Genomic DNA, 19,176 nt, shown 5'->3' on the forward strand with positions numbered 1-19,176 from the left:
TTCATTCTGATTGTGTTGGTTGGTCACTTTTTAAATCGTACACAAAAACATTTGACCAATACGTCGTAGATACATTCGTACAATACTGAAAAGTTTCTATGTAGTATTTTAAATTTCTATTTCTAACTGCCTATAACAATCTTTATTTGTAAAATTTTATTTTTATAAATTTCGAGTTGTTCGCGGTTACATCAATTTTTATTACTAATCCAAAACTTTTTAATTATTGTGTTTGAGTGAAAAATCAATTAAAAAACAAACAAAATGAGTTTTAGTCAAAGCTTTATTGATAAATTATCACGAACTTTTAACGATGATAAATATTTTTTTAAAAATCAACCATATTCCTCACATACCGAATCCGATGAGGAATTTGAAGGAAGTGATGATGATGCAGAGGACACAGATGATGATAAAACTTTACTGGAAGATGATGTATTCGCTGATGAAAATAGTAAAACAGAATCGGAACTTGCTGAAGAAATAACACATGACTTACAATTATCTGGTTTAATAAATGGCCATCCAGATTTTCATACATCAACCTTATCGAATTTCTTTACATATTGGTAAGTGAAATAAATTTTTTTAATGTTTTTTTGATGTGTTATTTTTTTTTACTGGTGGCGTTAATTTAAATATTGAAAGATTTATGAGTTACGCGTTTCCTAAACACCGTATTTTTTGATTTCGTGTGTTTTACCTATTTTTAAATTATTTTGAATCATAGAGTGCAGCTTTCTCATGTATAAATGTTTCTGGCTGATATGTTTATTTGTGAATGTGTATGAAAATATTCTTCGTCTATTCTTGGAGATGCTTGATATAATGTCCAAGTCTACCTATGCGACAAAGCGATGCGATAAAGTCATCTCGCTACCTAATACTGTAGGTAGATTACCTGCTATATTTATCTCACTATTTTTTTTTTGAAATACTGAACTAAAGAAAAACAAATTAAACGTTTTAATAATTCAATGTTTTCACGACATTTTCCAAGAAAATACAATTTTTTTTCAATATTTACAAAGTTGCAAGAACTTTTTTACCGAAACCATAATAGTCTAGTCGACAAGTTCTTCTATAACAAGATCACGTCAAAAAAGTTTTAAATTTCATATAAAATTGTTTATAACTTTTGCAATTTTTTATGGGCTGAAAAATACACATTTTCTAGACATCATTCCGAATCCAACGAGCTATCACACGTATTTTTACGATCAATATTTCTATATTTCACCAATTTGACCTTGTTGACTAGACTATAAAATAGAATGTAGCGAATCTATAGATAGGTTGGAATTATTGGTTTTTTGATCCTAAATTCACGATGACCTGACCTAATAATATTAAGTGACCCGATATTATTTATCTATGCTAGCAGGAGGTCAAAATTTATTTAGAATACTTTAAAAAAAATCATTAACAATTTTCCTTACGAAAAAAAAAAACAGTTCGTAAAATTTTTTGGAATCATCAACACAGTTTTTTGTCTATCTGTTTTAAAAATTAGTCCAGTAGGTATATTGAAGTAATAAATTATAATATATGCGAAAGTCATTATTAAAAAATAGATACGGCCAGAAATTTTGATTATTTACTGATAACATCGAATTAAATAAATCTATACTTTTTAATTAATTAAAATCGATCATTTTAAATACCTAAATTGTATTGGTAATGAAATTTTTATAATAAAGAAAAAACGAATCAAAGTACAATCTCTCAAATCACATTGCTGCACTGATGTTGTGTTCAAATTTAGGAAATTTGCCAAAAACTTTTATAAAACAAACAAAAAAAAAGTTCTCTTGATGAAGAGGCTGGAATACAGTAAAATAGCATAATCATTCAGCAAGTATTTTGAGTGTATTTTAGTTCTTTGTTAAAAATTGCTTACTTTTTAATGAATAGATCTTTTAAGGTAGTTTGTATGACAACCGGATCCAAAAATATAGTACATATATATTTAATTTATCTTCTAAGCATTAAGATTCTCAAAATATTTTAAATTTCAAAAATACTTCTATATTATGCTATGTATAAATTTATTAAGGTAAGTTTGACCAGAAAATTACGAAATTTGATTAATTAGAAGATATTATTTCTGTCTGTTTGAAGACTTGAACGCTCTGTTAATACATTGGATTTAGAATTTGTGCTCGGAGACGTAGTTAGGTCAAAGACCCCGGTGCAAAATAAACTGGGGCCCTAGCTAAACTGTTTAGGTTTTGTAACTGCAATAATTATCAAATCTTCTTTAGTAGACTTCTCAAACAGTATTGCAGTGGTCACATTGTCTGAGTGACTATTAAAAAGAAGACTGACTAAAAAATTTATCACTTTTGGGTAATTTTTGTTTACTATCTTTTATTCTGATTAATTTAAAATAATAAGTTAATAACTTGCTCGAATTAAAGAAATCTTAAAACAAAACTATCCATTATTTTTAACACACTTATAGCTCATTATCATATTTCAATATGATCAAATTGTTAAAAGTAATTTTACGCATGAACTACCTTAAATAAAAATCATGGTAGTTAATACAGCACTTAATACAAAACTGAACTGAATATGTTATATTTGAAAAGTTCAAAATACTCAACATCGTTGGCTCTAAGTATAGAATGGATTTTCCTCTTCATTTTTATAAGTTTATACATCATACATCGCGTTATATTAAATTTTATACGAATCTTTATGTATCTGTGATTTTTCATTGCATTTATTTTAATTAAAAACCATTTTTAAAAAAAATTTAATTACTTTAATAACAGTGTGTATTGTTAATTGATTAATTTATATGATTTATTAATATTTAAAAAAAATTTTTATTAATTGCCTTTTGCTGTGAAATATAAAAGTGAGTAAAAACTAATTATATCAACAAATTATTATTTAAAAACAATAAGTTTTCTCTGGGAAAATTTTTGTTTAGATGAATTTTCTTAATAAAGTAGATATTAGTGTTTTATAAAATTTGTTTTCATGATTTAGTGAATTTTAGATAAAATGGTTGCTAGGAATAATTTTGCTTCATTTTGTGGGGAAATTTTGTGATAATTTGTTGAAAAAATAATGCTTTTCTGTTTTTAAGAAATTGATTATTCTACAAAAATATGTTTTCTGAATTTTTCAAAACCATATTTTTTAATTAATGAGTTTTTGAAAACAATTGAAAACTTCTTTACATTTCGAACTATTCGGTGCGAATTACTTTCGAACATTTTATAGCTAATAGCGTTATAGCTAAGTAGATAAAAAATTTCTCCCCTCTCCAAAACGTAGCTTTAGTGCTGTTTTCCATTGTAATCCCTCTTCTTATTAGCAAACCATGAACAATGGCTTAAGGATGTACGAACACCAAGGCAATTTTAAATAAAAAGTTTTATTTTTTTTTTATAAAGTTGAACTACATCAGTTCTGAAAATTTTAGTGGGGATTACCCCTTTATTGAAATAAATAAATGACTTCAAAAGTAGACATATTTAACATTGGTTTTGTGGTAAAACGGTAGATGGATGATATGTTTTCATAGATTACTCCAAAACTATTCGGCGGAAAGAACAAAAAATATAACACGAAAAGTAAGAAAACAATTTTCCGGTATCTGGAGTAATTTTCAAAATATCGAAAATTGAAAACTTTGTTTAATTATAATTAGCTTTCTATATTTCGAAAACCAAGGCAGATCGAAAAATTGTATTCTTATTTTTCGTCTACATTCATGAATGCTATAACAAAATTCATCATCAAAGTTTGAAAATAAGGTGCAAATAATTTCAACCCTAAATCTAAAATTGCCTTGGTACTCGTACTACCTTAAGCATGATTAAAATTCGCATAAACGATTATTTGTAAAGCTATTTTGATAAAAAGTTGACTTTTTGTAAAACTGTTACATCTCAATACATGCAGCATTTTCGATGTTGTTCTGTAGGGTAATCGAAGCCCAAATCATATAATTAGCTCTAATACAGATCAGGCTTTAAAAAACAAAACCTGAATAAAATCTTCTTAGGGATAGGAGATCGAAAATCGAAGTTATTGATAATTGCCTCTTTCTCGACCATTGAAAAAATATTTTTCTACTTTGAACTCAAAGGAGTAAATTGATCAGATTATGAAAACATTTGACAAATTTAGTTTTTTTAATATCATAAAAAATGATCTCATGATATCATAAATTGACAAGGAAACTCAATAGTTTGAATAAGAGCAGAATTCCTATTATTTTTTCGTAGTTTTTTGGGTCAAAACTACAGGTTTTTCTGCCCAACACTTCTATTATTACTTAGAGGAGTAATTTATTTTCACTTTTCTCTGTCTCATATTCCTGAATATTCGTTTCTTGGGTAACCAATTATTATTTATTGTCGAAATTTTAGCCATAATCATAAATTTTACAATAATAATTATTTTTTTCTATTTTCCTTCTTTTATATACTTTTATTCGTTAAAAAAGTGAATTTAGTGCCCAAAAAATGTTTTTTACACATTAAAATTATCTCACTTCTGCTGATTATAAAAAGTTTCTGTGAATAAATTTTGAATCTGAGACTGGAAAGATAAAAATAAATTGGATAACCATGAATCGAGGTGGACATAGGTATTTGTTTCATTATAATTTTTGAATAGTTCGTTTTTTATATTCATAACATTCCAAAGCTTTTATTTTAGTTCGGCTGCTAAGTGTAAAATATGAATTAATTCTAGGTTTTTAAATTACCGACTATTTCTTAATAGGACTCATCGAAATATGAAAAACAGTTCAAATTGTGCACATTGATCAAAAAACATTTTTTTGTCTAGATACAATTCGGGTAAATATAAACTGTGAAACAAATGGAATCGATACTTTATTCGAAATGCAAAATGCATCTCTAAAGCCATCGAACTGAAATGTTATTAATATAAACAATACTTTTTGTTTACTACAAGCTGGGGAAAAACATGTTTTTTTTCTTCGATAGATTATTTTAAAATAGATTTGCAATTATAAATAGTTTATCGAATTCAAATCAATCAACAGTCAAATAATGTCGTTTTGAATTAAAATTACTCAGCTTTTAAAGAATTTCAATGTTTATTTTAATTAAATTTTAAATAATTATTCCCTTTTATTTACGCTTTTATTATTTCAAAGGTTAAATACGTATACTGAGAGGTACAAAAAATGAGAAACTAAAATAAAAAGAGGAAATTTACATACATTTAATAGTTTAAGAACCAATATTAGCAGGTCTGTGCTTGCTCCTAAAGTCGAAAATTTTAAGAAATTTTTGTACACCTCCTAAACTTTGCTGTCTTAATATTTAGCCACGAGGTTTTGTCTATAACTATACATATAAAATACTTTGTCCTGAATGACTAACTGACTGACGGATCAACGTACAGCCTAAACCGTTGACCGTAGAGATCTGAAACTTGGAGAGTGTGTTCTTTGTACGTCGAAGGCTGGCTGATTATACACCTAACGGGATGAAAAAGAGGGACATAGTTTGTTTGAGACAACGTGATTCCTTGATCCAATCTACTTCAAATTTTGCAAAAACATTATTTAAAAGAATTGATGGAAGACGTGTATCGTATTTAATTGAAACTGGCAGCTACTCGCCTCTTCGCTGGACGATTTCGATTTCTAAAGAAAAATAATTTGGTTTCATAATATAAAGTAACATATATTTCGAGTGTTATGGGTGGAGGGATAAATGAAGCCAAGGTAGGTCCAGCGAAGCGGGTGAGTAACTGCTAGTCTATCATACAACGAGATCACAATAAAATTTCGAATTTCAAAAATGTACGTACGCTGTTTCAAAACCTTTAAGCAAAAATATTTAGAAATTAAATTACAATGTTACGTTTTCTTTACCATTAAATGTATTTAATAATAAACTGTATTAATTTAAGAGTAGGTAATTATTATAAATGAATTTTATTTTAAAAATTAATCCTTTAAAAATAAATCTGGAATTCATTTTATTATAATTTGATTTCTTTTACAAAATGTGGCCTTAATTAATGAAGTCAAGCATTTAATTTGATGTTTTATAAATAAATTCAATCTTTTAAATGAAAACATATAATTTATTATATTTTTTTGATACATCGCATCAAATAAATTTTATTCAGAAGGTACCAATTGCAGTATTTGTAATAATAAATTTTATTAAAAAATAATTTGGCAACTTTTCATTTTATATAAATCATAAATATATTCAATTTTCATAACTATATCTAGAAACATTTGCAAGAGTTTTATCCAATGATTATTTTCTGATACAAAAAATCTATTCTTATACTAAAATTAATTCTAATTATCGGCAATTAATTTGATTTAAAATTTGTCAAATGTTGCAACAATTTTCAAGCAAAATATGAAAATAATTTACATTATTGGCCTTCTGCCTCACTCAACAGTTGTCGTTATCTAACTAAGGAGTATACAGAGTGTCAAGTTTAAGGATGTACCAGCATGGTATTTGCAGTTTCTATGTTAAAGCAATGGTACAATTTTTTTTTCGACAGAATTTAACGAAAAATTAAATTTAAGAATTTAATAATGCTTACTATTAATTCCCAAAGTTTCAGAAATTTTGACCGTTTAAAATGGGAAATAATTATGCCAACGTCCCAATTTCGGTCAATTTACGTCAAAATTAATATCTCGAAAGTGAAAATTAATTTCTAATTTTTTTTTTTAGAATTGTATTGTATAAACATTTTTTTCTACTTTTTCTTCCATATATAATAATATCATAAAAAATAGGAGAGAGACCGGACATTTTACATGCTTTAAATGGGACATGAACCTCAAAATCGCGTCTTTAAATATCTCGCGATCTAAACGGTCAAAAATTATGAAATTTTAGGAATTCATAAATAAAGCTATTATAAACCCGAGAAAAAAAATTCGGCCAAATCTGTCGAAAAGTGATTTCATGCTGGTTCTACCTTAAGTTGACATATGCCTGAAACTAGAAAAATAACTTTTATCGATGAAAATGCTTCAAGCGAAAAATTTTGGGTGTCTAGGCGTACATATTACGCAGACATTAAAATTGATCTAGGTTTTCAAACTCAATGAAAGCTCACTCTACTCCATAACTAATAATCGATAGATGAACATTTTAAATTAGAAATTTGTTATTTATTAAAAATGAAACATTTTTTTGTTCCAAAAATTTGATTTATTTCGAAGTAGATGTATGGTTTACCTAATAAATCTGTGTCATTATCGATAAAAAATTGTTGCTGGAATAGCCGACTTTCCTTTACCTACATGATTTTTGCCACATTACGTTTTCACTTAATTTCAGCCACTAAAATTGAGTGCATAATTAATTTTCAGAATAAAACATGATTTTACAAATCACATGTCTCGAGCCATATCTTATTATGAGTGGGTTGATGTTTTACTGTACTTTTAATTCAAACGTGACGTCAATGTCTATATTGTTGAATATTTTCAATTCCGGTTTTAAATTTTATATAAATATTATTTTCTATATCTTCAAATTCAATATAAACATTAAACATTTCGAAACTTTTAAATAGATTTCGTTATAGGTTGCAATTTTTTTGTGGATAGAAAAATTACATCGTTTGAATTTAAAAAATTTTAGATAAATATTTTTTTTTCAGTGTCTAAAATGTTTAAATAACAAAATAAGGAAAGTTTTAGTACAAGATCCGAATTAAGGTCGACCTTCACCCATCTGTTTACCGAATGAAAGTTATTTTTTATGAAATGTAAAATATTTACAAATATCCCTGTTGTGGGTTGCCCTAAAAAATATGGTCCAGACAACTTTTAATAAAAACATCAAAACTTGGAAAGCTTGTAAACTTTATTTTTTGACTGATATTTTGTGGACAATCATATCACCGTATTTGCAATAAAATTATCTTTATTTATATATGTGAGGCAATGAATTAACAGATGAACGTAATTACTATTCACAACTTGTATAAATGCGAAAATAGTGAACGAAAAGAGGCAAACAGCATAGCTGCTGCATATTCTTTATGGCTTTTACTTTCGAGTAGATCAATATTCGTTAGATATGTAAGTCAGTGAAAAATTTCAAAAAATTTTACTCTTGATATTTTCACTAAAAGTAGTCTGGACCACATTTTTTTAGGCAACCCATTGCAGGGATATTTGTTAACATTTTATATTTCATAAAAAATAACTTTCATTCGGTAAAGAGATGGGTGAAGGTCGATCCTAATTGGGATCTTAGACTATTTATTTAATTTCGATTTCATTTATAATTTTGAAATAAATATAAAACTTTAATTGATAATAAGATGAATTGAATTCGACAGATTGAAGTACCGATCGCGGTAGCTCCATTCGTAAATCCTAACTTTTTTAAACAGTTTTTAGAGGAACGGAATTTGAAGCACATTCCGATATGTATCATATTCTTAGCTGAGGACTTAAATTTGTATTTAAAATTTGAAAACAAAATTCATTTTTGTTTACTTCCCGCTTTTGTAATGCGTTCGAAATTTTCAATATATCTACCTGTATATACGCATGTGTGTTCGTTCTGTCGAAAAAATTAGATAGAAAAAATTTTATGATTTTTTCTAAAATTGATTAATTTTTTTTTTTATTTTGAAAAATCGCAAAAATTCAGGGTAAAAGTAAGTCGAGTTTCAAACCTTGGGTTTGACAGACTATTGGGCTTAATTATCACATGAATTCGGAAAAAATTGATCCAAATGTAACCTTAACATTTATGTCGAGTTTTTGAGAATTATTTCGAATAAAAGTATACAATTAAATATTTCTAATCAATCAATGTCTATATCGATCACTTTTACTTCAAACCGTACAAAATGAATGCAATAATGAAAACATAATTAAGCCATATTTATATTTTTAGACAATATATTTATAAATAGTACAGTAAAAGATGTTACAAAAATCGGAAAATGAAAGAAACCGCTCGCATTTTGCTAAAACCTCATGGAATGTGTTTCTTAAGTGACAAATATCATTTGTAAGGCATGAGTTAGTGGCGCAAATGTTTATATTTGTTAATAAACAATAAATTTTTAATTCAATAAAACGATCAATGTTATAGTTCACTTAAAAAATTAGTAATTAGGCAACTTGTATGACGTAAATGCTAAGTGTTTGTCAAATAATCGAAAATTATTATACATGTATAACCTATACGTAATTCAAGTTGCTTATTTATTAATTTTGTAAGTCAACTTTAACATTAACCGTTCCATTGAATTAACAATTTATTGTTTATTAACAAATAGAAATATTTGCGCCACTAACGCATGCATTCATTACTAATGATATTTGACACCTAAGAAATGCGAGCGGTTTCTTCCATTTTCCTCTATTTGTAACATCTTTAACTGTGCTAATTAATATCTTTTGTCTGAAATTTAATTACATTTTTGAATGTATAATGACGACATAAAAAACGTATTTTCGAACTAATAAAATAAACATTGAAAATATTAAAATTAAAAATAAACAGTTTTACAAGGTCATTAAAATTGCACTCAGAAACACACAACACATTTGACGTAAACATTATATAGAAAATGTTACAGATTTATTTTTTAATGAAAAACTGTTAATGGATTTCTGCTTAAAATTGATAGATTGTAAAATGACATTGACTTGAATTAATTAAATTTTTGGCCTTACATTTTATAATATAAATAAATAAAAAATTTTTTGATGGTCACGGCTATATTTTTTCTTATAAAATTAATTAAAATGTAAACTAAAAATATTATTTCATAATTTAATCGGAAATTTTTAATTAATAAAAATTTTAGTTTTTCAATGAATCAACTAATCGATGATGAAAATTGTTGCATTTTTTTTATGGAAATAAAATTATTAAATGTGAGTCATCGATGCTTTCTCACATAAAATTCTTTCTCACATAAAAGAAAGAAAAGATTTACATAAAAATTTTTAAACAGGAAAATTTGAGGATTGAAAGACAAAGATTGTTATGGCAAAAATTTCTGCAAATATTTAAACAAAGAGATCTTTGATACCGTCAGTGCCGGATTAAGCCAGCACGGGGCCTGTAGCAAATTCTGTCAATGGGCCCTTGGTTTGCTTTACGTTCTCAAGTTTAGGGTATTAAATAAAACAAAACTATTTCAAATAAACTTTTCTGGATTTAATATGGGCAAATTTAGAGATAACACTTCTTTCAATATCGACTTCTTTAAGAATCTATATTTTATAATAAATCAACCAACCACAGTAGACTGGATCGTGACTGAGTTAATAAAATTTAAATAGTTCGCCTGTTTTCTCGAAATACTTATAATCGATATTATATTAAAATCGATAAAAAAAGGTACAACCTAGGCTACGTAAACTCGCAAAATAAATGTATACTTATATATTAATCTGGCCGCTTGAAGGGTAGAAATGTGGTATAGATGTTAGTTTAAATATATCGATTATAATTAAACACTAGAACATTTTACGTTAAAAAGTTCGTAAAATACCTACTTATTTTTACGATTTAATGTGACGAAATCGAGTTTTAGATTTCCAAGTGGAAGTGAAGCATAGCCTAAGCGCATCCCGTTTAAGGAATGCAAGATATTTTGCACTATTATCTAAGTTAATACTTTTTTATTACGGTCAGACAGTTGGAGCGCGGGGCTCCCAAAATGCGTGGTACTCGTAGCCTTTGCTACTCTTGCTACGTGGCTAATCCGGCACTGGATACCGTATGTGTTAAATGGCATCTGGTATACCATATAATGATAAAAATAACCTACGTGTAATAAATGAAAATTCTCAATGGAACACAGTTATCAGATTTTATTAACTAGACTAAAACACCTACTTTTTAAATTTAAGTAATGTAATTATAACAATGCTTACAATAATCAAATTATTGTTCAACAATGAAATGATACACAATATCAGCTGCCCCCACTATTCTACCCATATGTGTGTTTTGTATTATAAAAATTGGATGTAAGTAGTATTTTTATATTTTCATTATGTTTTAAAAAAAAAAAACGATTCATGAATGTAAACTGAATAGTGACAAATGCATATGCGTTGATTGAGGATTCCGTTGTAAGAATATTTATGATTGAAGAATTGGTATTATTGTTAAATAAAGGCTATAGTACTGATTCTACATATTTAGTACAAGAGCCATGGATTTTGGTAACCGTGTTTCAAACGACTGCATATGGCCGAATTAATGACAGGGTCATCGACCCTTCATCCCTAAGGTTTTCTTGGGAAATTTAATCCAACGATTTTTCTTAACCTAGAAATGAAATATTACCTTAGAAACGAGAGATTTTTCTCTCAAGTCTAGAAGTCATAGAATTCTACATTAAATATACACTATTTTTTTTCGTTCAAGTTTGGGACTTGGTAGAAATGTTATTTTGGAGTGTAAGTAGCATAGTAAAAATCAGTTAAACCTGAGATCCTTGGAAATGGTGAAATGGGGGTTGATTTTAGAGGTTGAAACAGTTTTTTTGCGATTTAGGTTGAAAAATGATCTTTTAGCAAAAAATATTTAACAGTAAAGTTCTAGATAATAATTGAAATACTTTTGTATGGAACTTTTATCAACTTAAGCTTAAATGTCAAGAGAAAATCACAAACAACTGTTTTTTTCGTTTTAATTTTTTTTCACGCGCAAAAAAAAAAATTCAATTTACATGAAACTTGGTGAAAGTGTTTTTTTATTACTGAATAAGCATGAATTTATATGAAACCAATATTTTTTTTGGAGATTTTTCAAATTTTCCGTTAAAATTGCTTATTTTTTAACGAAAAACTCTTTTGATGTTTTTTTCGATTTTCATACTCTGCCCATACTTATTTTAACTGTTGAAATGCCTACTTTAAAATGGTCTCTCTATGTGTAAGGTTAATTTTTCATTAAACCGCTTAAAATCCAGAAAAACCGAAAACAACGATTCTTCATCCGTAAACACGATAGCTCAAAAACGAAAAAAGATATCAAGCTGAAATTTTTATAGGTATCAATTTTTACAAAACTTATTTCGGAAAATATTTTTAAAAAACCGCATGTTGTATTAGAAAATTTATTACTTCCGGATAAAAACATTGTAATTATACCTGGTCTAGAGATCGAGTAGGTATGCGTAATTAACTACAGAACCCTCAAAAAGTTTTAGTGAAAAAAAATTTGTATATATAAAATGACTTGGGTACAATAAAATGGTACATTTGTTTGAATTTTTGTTATATTTTATATATGTTTGTACAACATTGTATATAACATTATTGTATAGTCAACCTTCTTCAACTCAATTCAAGACACAAAACTGAAAACTTAGCGTATAAAAGTAGTATGTGATGAATTAAACAACAACAAAAACAACAATAATAAAACAACATAAAATACAACAAACTTTTATAGTAATCATTATTGAATTATTGTGACTTAAACCTAATCATTATTGTGACTTCAAATTTTAAATCTGTGCGTTTTTAATTTTAATATTTTATTATTTTGTGTGAATATATAAAAAATTGGTTTTGTTATTGTTAAAAGAAGCGCGTGTTTAATAAATATTTTTAAATTTAATTTTAATTTCATTTTAAATTCATAAATCATATTTATTAATTTTTTTTTAATGTTATTGGTGTGATTATAAAATTAATTTTTTAAATTATTATACTGACCAGTAAAGAAAGTGACGAAACCAAAAAAAAAGTATCTGAGAAATAATTTTTTTTTTATTTAGATAAAATAAGAGAACTAAGGTACTTAATTGTTTAAAAACCTATTATATTGGTTAAATTAAACATGAATATACAATTTTTTCTTCTATATCAAATATCATAGACCATTTTTACCCATTGTCAAACTTTAAGCTACTTTTGACCCTGAGTATTGTTGTAATTACGAGTTGAGTTTGTAGTCTATAGAGGAATTGGTTGAGGTCTGAAGTTTTTAGCCCTTGAGTTCAAAAATGGTTCACTATTACAGAAATTTTGTCCGGGCTATCTTTTCCTAAATACTGTTGAATCATATAATAAACATTGCTATAGAAAACTTCTTTAGTATATTTGGCTCAAAAAATATACTCTTTCTTAATAAAAGTTCTTATTTTGTCTGATTTCGATTTTGGGATATATGATATTTAATGCTATTTGCAAAAAAAAAAAAAAATTCTGCCAATATCATAAGATAATCAATTTCAACCAGTGGTGGTTTCTGGGGGGTGGCATATCTGAGTGACCACCCAGAGCCTCGCGCTAAAAAAAGTCTTTTCATTGATGTTACTTTTAAAACGGTTCTCGAATATAATCGGTTATCGAAAATATTGTGATAATTGTTAATTGAATAAAAATATTTTTGGATTCTTAAATTCAATCTCAACCGCGAATGTCTTGCAAAAAGTACACGACCCAGGGCCTCGCGTTGGCTAAAACCTTCACTGATTTTCACTATGTTAGAGCACAAAGCACCTTCATAGTATAAAGTCGACATTTAACTTTGCAGATTTGTATTTTCTGGTCAAAGAAAGATACGGTTTGCTCTGGGAAATTTAAGATATTTTTAAATTTTAGTATTGACAGAAAATTATTTTCTTAATCGACTTCAACAGTTTCTTCGATTACAAAGGCTCCTTCTTTAGTATTTTACTCTATCGAATTTAACTACATATTTTTGTAATATATACTTCTAAATTTTGCAATTACAATACAATTTTTTATTTGTGCTCTAAATTCATTGCCGATCAGTGTATATTTTGATTTATTTAATAATTTTTATTCTAATGATAATATTTACGGTGGTCTGTTTTTCTATAAGAAAATTTTAATTTTATGAAGTGATTTTTGGTTTGAAAATAAATTTTGTTTGAATATAATTATTATTATTGCATTTTAAAAATGAAATTTTGGTAATAAGCCAAAATTTTTTTTAATGTCTAGTAAAACTAGTTATCATTTCCGGAAAACATTTTTTTAAAATATCATGTTTTTGGCCATCTATCTAATTTATGTATTATAGTTTAGAAGAAATTACAACTCGATGAATTGTAATTTTTCATATTGAGCGTCACCGATGCAGATGTCAAAGTTTTTAAAATACGGTTAATATGGTCAAATAATAATTGTGGGCTTTGATCTTTCGATCATTAACAACTTTCTTTCTTTCGAAAATTAATAATGTTTTCTTTGTAATCTATACACATGTTTTTCTTGGCATTCAACATGGCTAAAATTGTAAGACAAATTACTTTTTTCCAACCGGATTTAAAAAGTATTGAAATTGGTACAATATTGAATATACGTATGGCTTTTATTTTGGATGGTAGAACCATTGTGATCCAAGTTACATTTTTATGTTTGTGAGGAAATAAAGAAAAGGTGTTTGCAAGCTTTAAGGTAATGAATGGTTTTTTACTGGTTTAATATTTTTTTTTTTTTAAAGTGAGAGGTGTCGTCGGGCACCCGATAGGAACTATGTTCATTTCGCTATTATTTATGTATAATCTATTGATGTAGATGGGTTTTGACCTGACGACCTTATGCATGTGGAGTGGCCACCGTAATCACAAGACCATGTTCCTATTGAGAATACTATAAATATTTCAATATAATAAACTATAGAAAAAGGACCCCTCCGACTAACGCGTCATAAGAAATACAGCTACAATAAATATTAATAACCCTTGTTGGGAAAATGGAAAATCAGTATTAGGTATATTAAATTATTTTTATTTCAAGAAATAATATTCGTTTTTACACATTAAAAAATCAATTCTTAATATAGTAAGAAGATGATATTTTTCGGGAAATGATGATAAATGGCATTTGGATGAATGTGGCATTGAAGTAATGAAAATTTTCTACCAACGAAAATCTTTATTTAGTATGATTATGTAACAGTAGATTATTAAATTTTCAATGTATGTCATAAATGCAATCCATACAATTATATATGCATCCATACAATTCTATAATTAAAGTAGTGTATCGTTACCATGGAATATGCGCTACTCTATTATAGTTGCATATAATTTTTTACGATATTAATTCTTTTCTAAAAATTAAAAAGACTTAGCTAAATAACTCCAACATAACCGATGTGATGTCTAATGCAATCATCGTCAATCCTTACGGATATTATAAATGGGAAAGTAACTCTCTCTGTCTGTCTGTATGTTTCGCAAATACGCCAAAACTACTAAACCGATTTAAATGAAATTTGGTAAAGAGATAGTCTAGAGGCTGAGGAAAGCCACAGGCTACTTTTTAATGCGAAAAAGGGCTGTTGGGGGTTGTAAGGGGTGAGCATCAATAATTTAAAAAGTTCTATACGATAATTTTTTCTACACGAAATGCACCACTATATGCCCTTTACTAATATATATAATTAATGAAATATAATATTTTATATTTTTATTTGGGTTACTATTATTTATTCAATTTAAATAATTATTTTTCAAAAATTAAATTTATTTTAATTTATAATAATCATAACTATTGCACATATGGTGGCCGTAATGTATTGTTGAACACCACTTTAAATTTTCTTATAAATTAGTGTCTGCCATTGATAAAGACAGCATATAGCTATTTTAAAAGGTGATGATTGTCTTTAATTTCCTATTACCACCATTTTTTAGTGCGAGAGACTGAAAAATAGAGGTAAGAGAAAGAGAATTGATAAATTGATATTAAGACGTTATGCTTTATAAAATGGAAACCTTGCTCGACATATTTCGTCGTAATCTAATTTGGCGGAAAAATATTTCATACAAATGTAGCTTGTTACTTGATAAATAAATAAAGAACGAGAGGCATGGCGGGACACCCGGTAGGAGCTGTATTCCTTTCGTACGTTGGTACATTATAAATATAGCGAATACTTTTTTTATTTGCATGATATTTTTTCTGAAAATTTAAGGTATTAATTTTAGAAGGCAAACACCTGTTTAAAGAATTTAATTTTATAGCTACTTCTGATTTAGTCGTCAACCCAATATGTGAGTACATTATGTTTGGTTTGATAAGGATATTTATTATGACATAACATACAAATTGCATTGTAATTAATTTAAATTATCTCTGCTTTCTTTAACTTCAAATAATTTCGCAACTCATTTTTTTAAATGATAAAACTGAATCGATTGAAAAAGTTTTAGTTTATTTTGGGGTCTTTTCTTTGTTGCACTTTTTTTGATTTAACCTCGAAACCAATAAAAATTAAAACGATAACGTGCATGCCGTTCTTTTTCCTCTATTTATATAATTTTTCTTCTATTTCTGACTAGTTACAAATATGGACTGTTCTTAAACCTAGTGTGCTAAGTCGAGTTGGAAATTGAAAGTTGGTGTCACTCTAAACTATATAAATGTCTGTATTGGGGGAGACTATATCAATGACAGACTTTAGTTTAAATTGTTGTTAGCAACCGGTCTCTCAGCTAATAATCTGAACTCTGAATCATAATATAAATAATAATAAATGTTTTTCGCTAATAATATACACTTAACAAAATTTATGCACTTAAAGTTGTTTTTATAATATTTTAACGCAAACGTTAGTAATAATTTTTTTAGACGCACCGAGGTTATTAACATCATTTTTGTATAAAATTAGATTTTTGAAAAATATTAGGTTATTATTTACTTTCGGAATAAATAATATTTGTATTTCTTTATTTTTTCATAAACTGAAGACAAGAAATCTTAAATAGACCGTTTAAAATCAAGCGTTTGTTTCGAACTACCGTGCTCATACATCTTTAATTAATCGGTCACAGCGTTTTTTTTTTGTTTTTTTTTTTTCAATAATTTATTAAGGTTTTAACTTTAATTTAAATAGTTTTTTTTTAATTTCCACCGACCAGTTTTGGAAAAATCTATGAAAACATATCATCCAACTACCATTTTACCATAAGACCAATGTTAAATATACCTACTTTTGAAGTCATTCATTTATTTAAATAATCAGGCAACTCCCTTCCTCTCTAAAATTTTCAGAATTGATTTAGACTTGGTCCAACTTCTTTTTAATAAAAAAGTCAACCTGTTTATTTAAAATTGGTTTGGTGCTCGCACAACCTTAACAACGTTTAAAAATAATAAGTTGATTTGTAGAATATCTTTTGAGTATGTACAAGATATTAAAATAATCAGCTGTTAGTTGTAATAACTCTTGTTTTATACAAGAAATTCAGTATAAGAAGAACAAAAGATTTTTTTTTTCAATATTGGATGCGATGACTCAAAACGCATATTTATTTCATTCACAATTATCTACAGTCGTCGTCCAGTAACCGGTTTTTAGTGATGGTGGTGCTAAATTTATACAATTTTAACAAAAACTGGATTTTAGTGAATGAATTTTTATTGTTGCTATGCATTTCCGTAACACATGATTTAGACTCCCCATGTGAGCAACGCGGTACGATGATGTTTTAAAAAGACCATTTACGTATCTTTAAATGTAATATGTAAAGACAAAAGAATTTTATTTTTATAATCAGGAAATAAATATGTATTAGTCATTTTTCAAAATCATTATTATATTTTAATCCTTGCCGTAATATAAAATACTCATCTCAATACTAGTAGTAAGGATGCAAACGATACATTTTACTTATCAAAAAAAACCATCGATGTTTCATTCATTAAGGATGTAAGAGCACCAAGACAATTTTAAATAAAAAGCTTGATTTTTATATCATGTATATATACCATGTGTGTTTGTACCATCTAGGCATATACATATCTGTAGTGTGACAGAATACATCCGTTTAGTAATGAATCTAAGCGAGAGGTATTATATACATGTATTGAACATGAGTTGAAAGACGCTTGGATAGTGGGAGTTATTTAGTCAATTAATAATATTTGTATGCAACAAAACTCCCACTCTCTACATGCATACAACAGAATATCTGTCGTACCGTATCTGTAGTCTTACAAAACATGTATATAATACCTCTCGCTTAGATGCATTACTAAACGGATGTATTCTGTCATACTACAGATATGTATATGCCCAGATGGTACAAACACACATGGTATATGAAATATACTATGAGAAGACGGACTAATTTGGGTGAGTCATTTTTTTGAGAACTCTCAGAGTTGAAATCGGTCGACGTCAAATCTCTTTTACAGTTCTGCTGTTCCTGAAAAGCTTTAAAGTTCTTAAGGATAAAAGATATAGTGCTTTCCTGTGGATAATTACTAAGTGTGTCACATCGGGGCAGCTGTTGCTGTTTAGCCCAACGTAGATGTATGTACATTGAATCGGAAAACATCTTATACGATTTTTTTACTTATAGAATCGTAAGTTCTGTATCATTCAGGAGCGGATCTACGAGGAGGGGATGGGTTTGAAGGTTTCGGTTTCAAACCCCCAAAATCCTGGATCCGCCACTTATATCATTTTAATAGTTTGAAAGAGATCATTAAGAGATCGTTTTTATATAATATAGGATTTATAAAGATAAGAAAATAGCCGAAGAATTATTATTTATTTTAAAATAAAAAATGCCGAATATAATTTATAAACAAAATGCATTATGAATAAAAATAATATATATAGCTTTTATTTAAACAATATGTTTGTGCAGCGATATATAATTAATTTTATAAATATGCAAATGCACTTTAAGTTTATAAAATTTTTAACGAACAATATGTAATTTAGATTAAAAATAACATTTAGATAAATATAATATTGTATTTAACCGTGTATAGATAGATATATGTCTAGAACCAAGCGTAGTAATTGACGGACATTTGAAAACGGGTGAAAATTTGAAATAATGTTGCCAAGGTCGAGCCTAAAAACTCTTTAAAGTACGAAAATTGCCATAATAACAATAAAAAATGTCAAAATCATTTTGTCCAAGACTCCAAATTGAATTTTTTTAAATTCTTATTTGTGTTATCGTCCTATAAGTATTAATAACTTAATAACTCCAAAACTGTTGTTATTTTTCGTTGTGCCCATTGGGACATTTGTTTAGAATGTTTCGAACTACAACATATAAAAAATTCAGACAATTTAATCGGGAGCCATTAGGTTATAATCCTGATGTCGAATTGGCTATATTACCCATAAAAATGTAAAACTAGACTTGATATACCATGACAAAATTTGAAAGAGAAATTAAAATTGATTAAAA

The 19,176-nt window shown here is 27.3% G+C and overlaps 1 protein-coding gene across 1 annotated transcript in view; it reads left to right on the forward strand.

Annotated features, from left to right (window-relative positions):
* Window positions 1-252: 252 nt before the first annotated feature.
* Window positions 253-19,176, forward strand: part of LOC123299180 — a 30,057-nt gene continuing 11,133 nt past the window's right edge. Inside the window, exon 1 of the mRNA XM_044881458.1 lies at window positions 253-569. Coding sequence (XP_044737393.1) covers window positions 265-569 — 305 coding nt within the window. The 5' untranslated portion in view covers window positions 253-264. The remainder of the gene's footprint in view (window positions 570-19,176) is intronic.

This window comes from Chrysoperla carnea, chromosome 4 (assembly GCF_905475395.1).
Source record: "Chrysoperla carnea chromosome 4, inChrCarn1.1, whole genome shotgun sequence".
Classification (NCBI taxonomy): Eukaryota; Metazoa; Arthropoda; class Insecta; order Neuroptera; family Chrysopidae; genus Chrysoperla; species Chrysoperla carnea.